Source organism: Prionailurus viverrinus, chromosome D1 (assembly GCF_022837055.1).
Source record: "Prionailurus viverrinus isolate Anna chromosome D1, UM_Priviv_1.0, whole genome shotgun sequence".
Lineage (NCBI taxonomy): Eukaryota > Metazoa > Chordata > Mammalia > Carnivora > Felidae > Prionailurus > Prionailurus viverrinus.
Genome location: NC_062570.1, coordinates 67129443 through 67143163, shown reverse-complemented (window position 1 = coordinate 67143163; position 13721 = coordinate 67129443). Strand labels below are relative to the sequence as shown.

General features: G+C 41.4%; 1 protein-coding gene across 3 annotated transcripts in view; it reads left to right on the top strand.

The window, feature by feature from the left end:
- LOC125176359 (atherin-like) overlaps positions 1-13721 on the top strand; it is a 128737-nt gene that overhangs the window by 76368 nt on the left and 38648 nt on the right. Inside the window, exons 1-2 of one of the 3 annotated variants that reach the window (XR_007156231.1) lie at positions 7407-7442; positions 10017-10097. The exons of 1 other annotated variant lie outside the window; for it this stretch is intronic. Coding sequence is in view for 1 of the 2 variants with exons in the window: in XM_047877642.1 (XP_047733598.1) it covers positions 10017-10128 (112 nt within the window). In the remaining variant the exon portion in view is untranslated. Of the gene's footprint in view, positions 1-7406; positions 7443-10016; positions 10152-13721 lie in introns of those variants that run through there. One more of the 3 variants, XM_047877642.1, reaches the window with a different exon arrangement.

The following is a 13721-nucleotide window of genomic DNA, read 5'->3' as shown; positions in this document are numbered from 1 at the left end:
CAATTCACTGCATAGCTCAGGTCTCACCATCTGTTGTCATTCACAGCTGACAGCTGAACAGAAAGGCTGGACATACAAATTGTCTCAGGTGACAGGAAAGGACAGGGAAACAGCATAGAGAACAAGGGGGTGTAGAGATGTAAGTCATAGACACCTCCTGAGCCACATCTGTCTCTAGGGACAGTGAACACTGAACCTGTGGAAGTGAGTCCCTTTCTCCACGCCTCTGGCTGCAGGGAAACATGACAAAGGCAGACATGGTGGCCAGAGGGCAGGCGAGGGCAGCAGAGAGCTGGCAGCAGAAGCTCAGGAGAGAGCTATGAGTGCAGCTGGGAGAGACCTCCTGGAGGAAGTGGGAGGGGCCCATGGAGAACCACCATCTGCCAAGGAAATCCCCTCCTCTAGGTTCACACAGAGGGCAGCTCAGGTTGAAGCTCAGATGTTAGGGGAGCGCACTGGGAAGTCAGCCTGAAGGAGAAGGGGAAGCAGAAAGATGCCAGAGACAACAGCAATGAGAGTCAAGAAAGAGGGCCCGGAACATGCTAGAGGTCGCCAGAGTCCTGGAGTAGCTCTAAATGTGAGCCAGCCCTGTTCTCACCAGCCAGGAGAGCAGAGAGGAATTTAGACAAAAAAGCAAAGAAGAAAGGCTGCCTGGTTCATTTTATGAGGTCATCATAACTCTGATAACAAAACCTGTCAAAAACAGCATATACCCAAAAAGAAACAACGGTGCCTCACTTTTATTTTCTTTTAAGTTTGTTTTTGTTTATGTAATTGGAGAGAGAGAGAGAGAGAGAGAGAGACCATGTGTAAGCAAGCAGGGGAAGAGAAGAAGAGAGAGGGAGAGAGCGAACCCCAAGCAGGCTATCCCTGTCAGCACAGAGCCCAACTCGGGGCTCAAACTCACAAACTGAGAGATCATGACCTGAGCCGAAACCAAGAGTCTGACACTTAACTGACTGAGCCACCCAGGAGCCCCTTTATTGTTATTATGTAAGAAAATGAAAACAACTATGTATCAATAGGAAATTGTTCAATAAATTGATGTATCTCCTCAATGGCATATTATGCAGTTGTAAAAAATGGTGAGGAAGATTTTTATGTACTGAGTGGAATGAATTCCAAGGTATGATGTTAAGTGAAAATGCAAGTATAGGGGCACCTGGGTGGCTCAGTCGGTTAAGGGTCCGACTTCAGCTCAGGTCATGGTCTCGTGGTCCGTGGGTTCGAGCCCCACATTGGGCTCTGTGCTGACAGCTCAGAGCCTGGAGCTTGTTTCCGATTCTGTGTCTCCCTCTCTGACCCTCCCCCGTTCACGCTCTGTCTCTGTCTCAAAAATAAACATTTTAAAAAAAATTAAAAAAAAAAAAGAAAAGAAAATGCAAGTACATAAGACTACACATAGTTTACAGCCAATTGTGTGTATATATTTTTTAACAGGAAAAATTATACTTATGTATTTACCAATCTATGTGTAAAATATCTATGAATAAATGCACAACAAACTAGCAACATTTATTGTATCTGTACACCCTTTTCTGTGATTTGAGTTGTAAGCCAAGTAAATATATTACCTGTTTATTAATACGTTTAATCTTAAGAAAGAAGAGTTGAGGGGGGAGGGGGCAGTGTGGAGACAAAAAAAAAAAAGGAAGAGCTGGAAAAAATGTTTGCAAGAAGAGTTTTGAAGGTTCTTTGTTTTGCTAGAGAGAATATATACTTATTTTTTTAATCTCTATTTACTTTGAGAGAGACAAAGACAGAGACATAGCAGGAGCAGGGGAGGGGCAGAAAGAGAGGGAGACACAGAATCAGAAGCAGGTTCCAGGCTCTGAACTGTCAGCACAGAGCCCCAGGCAAGGCTTGAACTCACTAACCATGAGTTCATGACCTGAGCCGAAGTCAGAGGTTTAACCTACTGAGCCACCCAGGCGCCCTAGAAAATATATTTAAACTACTGGGGCGCCTGGGTGGCGCAGTCGGTTAAGCGGCCGACTTCAGCCAGCTCACGATCTGGCGGTCCGTGAGTTCGAGCCCCGCGTCAGGCTCTGGGCTGATGGCTCAGAGCCTGGAGCCTGTTTCCGATTCTGTGTCTCCCTCTCTCTGCCCCTCCCCCGTTCATGCTCTGTCTTTCTCTGTCCCAAAAATAAAAATAAACGTTGAAGAAAAAAAAAGAAAATATATTTAAACTACTATTGTTAAACATCACAAAACTATGGTAATGGCAAAAGTACTGACAAACATGCAAATTAGTAACTTAAGACATGATATAGGAAACATCAGAAATTAATGGGGAGCATTTCTGCCCTCTTCCCCCACCCCACTGAATGCCGCTCCAGCAGCAAGGCCCTGGTTCAGAGCTCCTGGCTCCTGCTAAGCTAGCGCCGCTGTCGTCTCTCCAGCCTCTGTCACAATCATCTACTTGGACCTCATCAGCCATGATGAGATGTTCTCCAACATCTACAAGATCCAGGAGATCACTGACGGGCTGTGCCTGGGGGTGTAGGACAGAGAGTAACTTTGATGAATCACTCACTGGTGGAAATGCCTCCACCAAAGGCCTCCAGGGCGAAGGTACTCAAAGCACAGTAATAATTGGTTTCGGTATCAACCATGAGTATTATCACTTGCAGGAATTGGCTTCACAAAAGAAGCCTGCAAGAAGTACATCAAATAATCTTTGTCTGTCTAAAATGAGTCAGGTAGTTTTCCTCCTCTTTTTAAAATGATCTTATAAAAATAATTAGTATTATTTCATTCTAAATATATGATAGGATTCACTCAATTAAGCATAAAGTTGTTTATAAGATTATTTTTTTTTAATCTATAGGATCTATAATGATACCTCCTCTTTCATTCCTAATTGTGTCAATTTGTATCTGTCTCATTAATCGGGTTAGAAGTTTATCAATTTCACTGCTCTTTTCAAATAACAAGCTTTCAATTTTATTTACTATTATTTTTCTGTGTTCTATTTCATTAGTTTCTGCAATGAATAATTCTCAATTATTTCCTTCTACTTGTTTTGTAATCAATTTGCTCTCTTTTTCTAGTTTTTTTTTTATGATGGAAGCTTAGATCATTGATTTTTAAACCTTTATCCTCTAATCTCAACATTTAAAGCTAAAGTGTGTTTGAAAGCACTTTTTCAGTTACATATCACCAATTTTAATTTGTTTTATTTTCATTATCATTCAATTCAAAATATCTTATATTTTATATATATCTTATATTTATATATAAATATTTTATATTTCCTTTCTTTGACCTGTGGATTATTTAGAAGAGTGTCATTTAATTTCCAAATATTTGTGGATTTCCAGCTACCTTTTTGTTATTGATTCTCAATTTAATTCATTTTTAGAGAATGTACTGTCTGTGATTTCAGGTCTTTTAAATTTATTGAGGCTCATTTTATGACCCATGATGTGTTCTGACTTTGGAATTATATATATAATATACAATTCCACATGCACTTGCAAAGAATGTGTGTCTGTCATTATGGGATGTTAATGTTTTATAAATGTCCAGTAAGACAAATATGTAGATAGTATTCAAGTTTTATCTTTTTTTGTTTGTTTGTTTATTTATTTATTTTGAGAAAGAGAGAGAGAGAGAGAGTGGGGTTAGGGCAGAGAGAGAGGGAGAGAGACAGAATCCCATGCAGACTCCACGCTAGCAATGCAGAACCTGACGTGGGGCTCGAACCCTCGAACCGTGAGCTCATGACCTGAACCAACACCAAGACTCAGAAGCTTAACCCACTGAGCCACCCAGGTGTCCCTCGAGTTTTCTTTATTCTTAGTAATTATCTATTATAGGAACTACTGACAATGGAGCGTTGATATCTCCAACTGTAATTACGTATTTGTCCATTTCTCCTTTCATTTTTGTCAGTTTTTATGTCATATATTTTGAAGCTCTCTTATTGGGTATATACATATTTAGAGTTACGTGTTCTTGATAAAATGACGATTTCATCACTAGGAAACGTCCCTTGTTATCCATAGTAATAGTTCTTGGCCTGAAGGCTACTTTGTTTGATATTTATATAGCCACCCCAGTTTTCTTATGATAAGTGTTTGCAAGGTATATCTTCTTCTATTTTTGACTGGAGTATCTGAACCATCAGTGATTAATTCTATGTGGATGGATTTAAGTTTATCATCTCGTTATTTGTTCTCTACTTGTCCTGTTTGTTCTTTTTTTGTCCCCTTTTTTGTTTCTTTTCCTGACATTTTTTTGATTACTTGATAGCTTTTTCAGTATTCCATTTTATCTCCACTTACTTAGAGTTTCTAAGCTACACTTATTTGGGGGGTTTGTTTGGTTTTTGCCTTTTTATTTCTCTGGTTTTAAGTGGTTGCTTAACATTTTATGTGTATATATTTATCCTATCATGGTCTACCTTCAAATAATATACTGCTTCATGTATAACATCTGTCTTACAATAGTATGCTTCTACTTCCCCATCCCATCACTTGTGTAATTGTGGTGACATATTTTATTTCTACATACGTTATAAGCACCAGGAAACATGATTATCATTTTTAAACAGTGAATTATCTTTTAATAAAATGTTAAAATGAGGTAAAATTATTTTATAAATATTCATATATTTGCCATTTTCTCTGCTTTCTTTTGTGTAGTGAAGCATCCAACTCTTGATATTGGCTCAGGTCATGATCTCACAGTTGTGAGATCAAGCCCCCATCAGGTTCTGTGCTGGATGTGGAACCTGCTTGAGATTATCTCTCTCCCTCTTCCTCTGCCCCTCCCCCACACATGTGTACTCTCGATCTCTCAAAAAAAATTTTTATTTTTTAAAATAGCTTTCTTTCTGAGATTTCCTGATTCTTTTTGCCTTTCCCACTTTTAGCTGCATGTTCTCTTTTTAGTTTTTGTGGGTTTTTTTTTTTTTTACTCTACCTTATCAATTTTTATTTCTCTGCTTGAAATTTTCCAAAGTGCAGGGCCCTGTCTTTAAGTGGCACACAGGTTACTCAGTTTCAAGCATTCATGTTCAAATAGGCTAAAGTGCCCTGTCCCATTAGGCCTTACCCTAAAGCCCTTTGTTCCCATCCTTCTTTGGAGTAGGAAAATTCCTTTCAGTTTTAGCAGCTGCTCTCAAAATGACCTTTTGTGCCTTGTGTCATGTCTGATGCTCTCTCATAATTGTTCAAGTCCATCAGATGCCCTGTTGCTTCCCTCTGCTCTCTCTTACACAGATGCCCAAACACATTGTTGGTGGTGGTGCTTGTATTTTGTCACGTAGTTTTGTTGTAAATGTTGTCCTTAGGTCTTTAATTTTGTTAGCTAGTTGCTCTGTCTGTTTTCATATGATAATTCAAGAAGATTCAAATCTATGCTGCCCCACTCCTGCCACCTTCCTAGAATTCCAACATGAAGCATTCTTTAAATCAGAGGAAAGGTGGGAAACATTAGATATTCTGAAGTACCTTTTACATTCCTTTTGGAATTTAACCACACCAACAGAAACTTGGACAAAATAAATTGATTGACACAGGAAGTACACTATGTAGTATTTTGTATACTTTTTTTTTTTTTTTTTTTTTTTTTTTTTTCAACGTTTATTTATTTTTGGGACAGAGAGAGACAGAGCATGAACGGGGGAGGGGCAGAGAGAGAGGGAGACACAGAATCGGAAACAGGCTCCAGGCTCTGAGCCATCAGCCCAGAGCCTGACGCGGGGCTCGAACCCACGGACCGCGAGATCGTGACCTGGCTGAGGTCGGACGCTTAACCGACTGCGCCACCCAGGCGCCCCTGTATACTTTTTTTTTATAAAGTTATTTATTATGTGTTTCATACATAATCTTCACAGTGATCTTTTTAATGGTTTCAGAATATTCCATTGAGTAGAGGTACCAAAATTTACTCAGCCTGTCCTTTATCATTGGTCACGTGACTTGTTTCCATTTTTCTGCTGTCTCAGATGATGTTGTCATAAATACCTTTGTGCACTTAGTTTTCTGTTTTTGTTGAATTATTTCCTTATGATGGAATCCCAAGAGTAGGATTACTGGGTCAAGGGTAGGAACATCTCCCTGGGTCTGGCAATCTATAATCTGAAAATGTGTTTTGAGAATTATTTTTCTTATAATAGGGGAAAGGTTAAGACTCAGTTGTTGATAGTAAGGATCACATGAGGGAAATAGGAATATTTACTAAGGATCATTGCTATTTTAGCTTTTCTCCCAGCTATCAGTCTTTCCTGTTCATTTTTCTCAACTTCTATTTTTCATTCACTTAACCAACATACGTTGATGGCCTACCATGTGTCAGACACTGTGATTTCCCTCCCCCACATGAGGGTGAACCCCACAAGTATGTGTGGTGTTCTGCTCAAGGACTGACCCAATACCTATGATACAAAGGGGCCCAATCTAAATGTGCACTGGCCTAGATTCTCTGTGAGCATAAAGAATGCTTTGGGCTGTCCTCATTTGACCCCTCCAGACATATCTGAGACTGTTCAAAGGACCCTAGAATATTTGGCCTGGAGAGATCTGCTATCAGCAATCCACAGGCAGGCTTAGCCCTATTCTAGGGTGGACTTGAATAGAAAAGGGAGGACCTAAGCAATCTCAATGCACTGGTATAGCTGCCCAGAAATAATCTTATTTTTATCCCCCCAAAACTGGTAAGCTAGAAATAACACCCATGGTCTCCTAATTTCAACCTGTCAGCTATGTTGATTCTTCCATATACCTAACTTTCAACCTCAGTCCCCCTGTCTTTCCATGGCTTCCTGAAAACTGAGCACTGCCCTGAGCCCAAGTCCTCTTGCCTTGGGTTCTTGTTATGGTTACAAGTCCTTGTCTGCCCTGTCCAGCACCCTCCTACAATGGGACCAGACCTTTTCTACAATTCTCAGTCACTGGCTGAGTTTGTGTGTTCAATGGCCTGAGTATTGAAAACCAAGATTCTGTCTCTACTTCATGCTCCATAGCTGCACCCTAACACTGAATGGAGCCCTGCAATCACAAGCCTTGCCCCAACCTGACTAGAATTCACCACATCTTTATAGCCCCTCCCAGGACCATTTAACTCCTGGGGCCCATCCCATCTAGTCCATGTTGCTGAGGAACTTGCATAACTCGTGTTCAAGCTTGCTGAGTTAATAATCATCTTTCCAACCACAATGTTTTACAGGTGAGGAATCAAGTGCCAGAGAGTAAAAGTGACTTTGCAAACCGAAATAGCAAGTTTGTGTCAGATGTAGCCGTAAAGCTCAAAGTTTCTCATTCCTGAAAGGAAACCAGTGGGTGGAATACCAGAGAAGAAATTTAGGAGTAGATTCGAAAACAGGAGTCCAGTTATAAGTCCTGAGTCCCCCTGGAGTGGGGAAGAAGAGAAGGCCCCAGGATTTGAGAATAAGATAGGTTCCGGTTTTCAAGACAGGAGCATAAAGTCAGGAGGTATGAGCAGCAGAGTTACATTATGTGGAGAACGAGACCATCAGGTTGGATCTATTAAATGCCTCTTGCATCTCCAGAATGTCCGAGGGACCTGGAACACGGCTGGGCCTATGCATGCAGGCTAGGGGGTCACATATATAGGCCAAGGGAAAAGAAAGAGTAGAAAACTGAGGAAGGACATAGAGGCCAGAAACCAGGTTGGGCCTGACACATGTAGATGCTCAGGTAGCTCACATGTCAGCTGGGACCTCTCTGCATCATGAGGGTAAGGCAACATTTGCCCCAAATACACATCACCATGCCCTATGGAAATTCTAAGCTTTCTCTAAGATTTTTGGTTTTGGTTTTGGTTTTGGTTTTTTGTTTTTTTAATTTACATCCAAATTTGTTAGCATATAGTGCAACAATGATTTCAGGAATAGATTCCTTAATGCCCCTTAACCACTTAGCCCCTCCCCACTCCCACAACCCCTCCAGTAACCCTCAGTTTGTTCTTCATATTTATGAGTCTCTTCTGTTTTGTCCCTCTCCCTGTTTTTTTATTATTTTTGTTTCCCTTCCCTTATGTTCATCTGTTTTGTCTCTTAAAGTCCTCACATGAGTGAAGTCATATGATTTTTGTCTTTCTCTGACTAATTTCACTTAGCACAACACCCTCCAGTTCCATCCACGTAGTTGCAAATGGCAAGATTTCATTCTTTTTGATTGCCAAGTGATACTCCATATATATATATATATATATACACACACACACACACCACATATTCTTTATCCATTCATCCATCGATGGACATTTGGGCTCTTTCCATACTTTGGCTATTGTTGATAGTGTTGCTATAAACATGGGGGTGCCTGTGTCCCTTCGAATCAGCACACTTCTATCCTGTGGATAAATGCCTAGTAGTACAATTGCTGGGTTGTAGGGTAGTTCTATTTTTAGTTTTTTGAGGGATAGGATTTTTGTAAATGCACATGACACAGATATTCTTACATCCTGGTCTCTCAGAGGTAATGTTCTTTGAAGACAATCTTTGTTCAGCTCCATATCAATTCAACCACAAAATTTAGCCTTTTCACGGAAAAAGATTTTTAAACACACCTTGTATGAGATTACTAAACTTTGCTGAAAATGTTGGGGGTGTCACAGGGAAGGAGTCCCAGCACTCACTGTACAACAGACAGCCTAGAAATCCTCACAATACATTCCTGCTATTGTCAGTCTTTGTTAGCCAGCCCCTTATGATGGTTTCCTCTATTGGCCCAACACTACACTTTACTGTACCCATCCTCACCTACTCTTCTGGTCCCTCTGTTTTCCTTCTCCCTTCTCTATCTTCTGTTCTTTCCTCTCCCCTACCATGTCTCCAAAGTCAGAAACAAATTCCTTTCCTCATCTCAACACAGAAAGCCTGGAGCAGGAGGTGAGGTGGGGGCACATTCTTATACCCCTACTGCTTCTTTACCAAACTCTTTTTTCAAACAAACATACTTCCCTCCTATAGAGGAATTCTAGTACCAGATATTAAAGTAATTCAAAACGTTTTCCACCTGAATACCCATGTATAAACAAAAGTATGCAGAATTATTCTGATGCATAGTTCATGCCAGACCAAGCACTATAATTGTCCTATTCAAAATGGACTGAAAAGAAGGTTTAGAACATCCTGTCTGATTCAGAAGAGTGCCCTTGGCCATGAAGGCTCAGTTGAATCTGAAAAATCCTGGGAAAACTGAGTTTATCTATGTCTCTTGAAGGTATCTTATAAACTGCTGCTACAGAAAAGATGTTCAATTTAGTTGCAAAAATTGTGCAGTGGACGTTTCATATGGTCAAACCAGGTGACCAGGTGATCAATGAAGCTTCAACATATGTGACTTGTTCTAGTTACTACCTAGGGGGTATAAAACAACAACCAATTTATTATTCTCAAGGATTATATGGGTCAGGAATTCAGAAACAGCATAGTAAGCACAGTTTGTATCTGTCCCACAATGTCTGGAACCTCAGCTAAGAAGTCTGAAAGGCTGAGGGTTACTCAATGGCTGAGTACTGGAAATATCTTAAGTCCCTTCCACTCATGTATTTAATGCTGGAACATCTACATGTGGTCTCCCCACCACCTGGGCTTTCTCATAGTATGGTGGTTAGGTTCTGTGGTAAGAGGCCTCTAAGATGTCCCTGATCCCTACCTCTTGGTATTCACAGTCTTATGTAATCCTATCCCCTTGAGTAACTAGGTTTTAACCAATAAAACATGGTAACATTGAGCGGATATTTCTTCTTTTTTTTAGTTTATTTATTTATTTTGAGAGAGAGAGAGAATCAGTGGGGAAGGGGCAGAGAGAGGGGGGTGGGATAAGGATCCAGAACCAGGCTCTGGGCTGACATCAGAGAGTCCAATGAGGGACTCGAACTCATGAACCGTGAGATCATGACCTGAGCTGAAGTCAGACACTTAACTGACCGAGCCACCCAGGTGCCCCTGAGGGGATATTTCTTTCATGATTAGCTTATGAATATTGTGACTTCCGTCTTATTAACAGACTTTCTCTCTTTCGCTGGCTTTGACGAAGCAAGCAGCTGTGTTGGAGAGACCCCCATGACAAGAAATTGAAGGTTACCCTGGCCAATAGCCAGGATGGAAGAGATCCCAGCTCTGGTCAAAACCTTGATTGTAGCCCATGAGAGATCCTGCAGCAGAGGAGCAAACCAAGCCATGGTCAAATTCCTAACTCAGAGAAACTGAGATAGCATAAGTGTGTTGTTGTATATTGGTAAGTTTTGGGGTGATTTGTTATATAGCAATAGGTATCTACTATAGGTTCCAAGAGCATGCATTCCATAAGAGCCATGCAGAAAATGTGTCATTTTTTATGACCTACGTTCCGTTACATAGCATTACTTGCCCCAAACTCACAAACCTGCCCAGACTCAGGGAGATGGAACATAGATCCCATCTCTCCAAAGAAGGTATGTCAAAGTATCATCATAGAACAACATGTGGGAGGACAGATGGTGGTGTGGCCATCTTTGGAAAATACAGTCTGCCACATGGCTCTTTGGCCTTGTCCCATAGCATGGCCTGATCTGATCATGTGTAAATTTTAAGAAAGATTTATATTGTTTTGCTATTTTGAAATTAAGGTTTTGTTTTATGGTCCTCCTGAAATGTCTCTTCTGCTTTTAAGAAATGCTCAAATAATATCTCAGTATGTCACAAGATAAATGGGAATTGGCCTTCCTACAACCAGGGAGACTTCAGAACCATAATTTCCAAGAATGTGACTGACTATCTGAAGCACAAGATTCTCTCCACTTAAGATGACTCCTCATGAATTACGACATTGCCCCGGCTACATGTTCTGAAACATTCCAGCATTGCCCCACACTCCATGCAGGTTGAACAGAAACAGAACAATGAGCGAGGAGGATGTGGTGGGAAGAACAGATGGACACTCAAGCCAGGCTGGGCTCCAGTGATGATTCCAGCATGCCTTAGACTCTTAGAATTTCTGAGTGAGAAGACATCTCAGAGACTGATCAATTCAACTTATACTAGCAATGACAGTAGCTACATTTAGTAAAACCCAGCTACAGCAGCAAGCCCTTTACAGATGAATGAAGTAGACGTCAGTATCCTGATGTAACTCAATACTATGTCAGACTGCCAGTTTGTAAACTCAGGTTTCTACTTTAATGCTCCAATTATTTTAGCTTGAGTCTTCAAAAAAATCTAGGTTTTTACCAAGTTCCCCTGGGGCATACCTACACAGCCCACCTGTTTCTTATGTACTTTTTTTTTAATATTTATTTATTTGGGGGAAAGCACAAGTGGCAGAAGGGCAGAGAGCAGAGGACAGACGATCTGAAGCAGGGTCTGCGCTGACAGGCTGACAGCAGCAAGCCAGATGTGGGGCTTGACCTCACAAACCGCAAGATCATGACCTGAGTAGAAGTCGGATGCTCAACAGACTGAGTCACCCAGATGCTCCATTTCTTCTGTACTTTCTACCTTAGCCAGGTGCCTGGTTCTACATGCAGGACTTGTAGGTCTGATATATGCTTCCCTTAGGGCATGACATTCCTAAGGCTACTGCTCAGCCCCAGCATGAACTGTGCAGACCCTTTCCCCATTTTCCCATTGTGATACCACAGATTGGGAGAGAAGAGAAAAGGATTACAACAGAGAGAAACTTAAAACCCAGTATTACTGTTCCAATTTCCCAGGCCCTGGGTTTGACTTTTACACTCCCTTCTGCTGCTGCCGTGGGCAAGGGCCAGCCTGCCTCCCACAGTGGGAATACTCTTGATTTCCCAAATAGATCCAGATAAAGGAGGTTGTTATTTCCCCACACTTCAATCTAAAGCCCATCTCCTTTGTCCTTATTTCCTGCTTTAGGATTGATCTTTTTCCAAGATACCAGACAACTGAAGTGTCCATTTCAGAGAAGACTCCAACTCTGAAACAATATCAGAGCAAGCATTCTGGCCATAGAACACCATGCATATGATACTGCAGCCCAGCCAAGCCTGAGCCCCATAAAGCCCAGCTAAGATCCTTTTCACATTCTCTCTTCTGACTTGAGTTTATGACCAGGTAATAGTCTTCCAGGCATCTTCAGTGTCTCAGGTCTGTGACTGACTAGTTGAAAAATGGCTCATCCATTTTCTAAAAGCAATAATAAATAGACAGGTGGCAGTCTAAATCCATACTTAGGAAATAAACACTGCTCAAAAAGAAACCATGTGGAGAGATTAAGGCTGCTTAATATAATGACATTTAAAAAAAATTTTTTTTATTTTATTTATTTGAGAGAGAGTGGGCACGAGACAGGGAGAGGGGCAGAAGGAGAGAGAGAGAGAGAGAAATACCAAGCAAGCTCCATGCTCAGCATGAAGCCCAATGCGGGGCTCGATCAGTGACCCTGGGATTATGACCTGAGCCGAAATGAAGAGTCAGATGCTCAGCAGACTGAGCTACACAGGGGTCCCAATAATGACAAAATTTTATACAATTTTGCCAGCCATTTTAGTTTCTTGGAGCCGCAGAATATCAAATCCACCCATTTCAGAGTAAGAATCTTGATCCACATTTGCGAAAGACCCATAGGAAGCTTTTTCCTAGATAGTTCTTCGTTTTAGAGGCATGACCCTCCTTGTGAATTGTAAATGACAGTTCTTTTGCACTCCCTACGTATCAAGAAATCAAAAAATCTTCAGGTTCGATCTCAGCCAAGTTCACCTTCTTGTGCCCACTTTATGGGCAGAGGAAACTGAGGTTCCATGAAATCCAATAATTTGTCTGAATTACACAATTAGAAAGAAAGTGGGAAAGCTGAAATTTGGAACACTAACAGCACCAAGTGCTCTGGTTCTTGCCACTATACCAGGCCACACTTGGTCTCAAAGGAAGTGTTACGTATCACAAAAACATGCTGTGTGAAGACCAGCCAAGCGTGCAACAAATTGGTCCCATTCAGTTTGGGATTACAAGCAGTACAAACAATAGAGCAGCCTTCAAAATGAACTTCCGTTTCCAGGATGAAAAGGAAACATGGGGACACAAGCTCTTAGGAGACACCTGCAGTGAGCAAGACCCATGCCAAAGAAAGGGCATAAAGAAGAGCCTGAAAATAGAGGACTCCAAGGAGGACACTATATCCAACTTTTCATCCCACAAATTTTTGTCAAATGTGTCCTTTGTGCCTGGCTTTATATAAGCTAAGCAACAGGCATAGAACAAGGAAAAGTCAGAGTTCCTGCCCATTTTTAGGCATCCTGATCTGGCAGAAAAGGCAAGCAAGTAAATACTGAGCTTGTATTCCTCTGATTCAAATGAAAGCTTCATCCCGATTAAAACATCCATGGCAACCCTGAGAGCATTTGCACCCAAGGACAGCTGGGGTCTGAACTTGTCATTTTCTTTCCCTACCTGGAGTAGAATCCCTGGGCCAGCCCTGGCTGGGCACCCAACAGGATCCTTCCAGACCTCTGGAACAGCTCATCACCCTCGTAATCGTTTTACCCTGGAGTGTTTTGGCCTTTTGAGGTATAATGTGTGACTACGACTATTGTCAACAGGCAATGACACAAAGCAACTGTCATTTTTGGCAAAGGCCAGCTGAGCAAAAGCTTAACTCAGAAGCCTGTTATGGTTTTTGTGAAAACAGATTACATCAGTGCTTACCCAGGGGTCTCCCAGCCAGGCTAACGAGTGTTTTCTTTCGTGAGTGTGCGTGTGTCAGCCGTGCTCCTGCCTCGTGGGCATGCAGGAACTC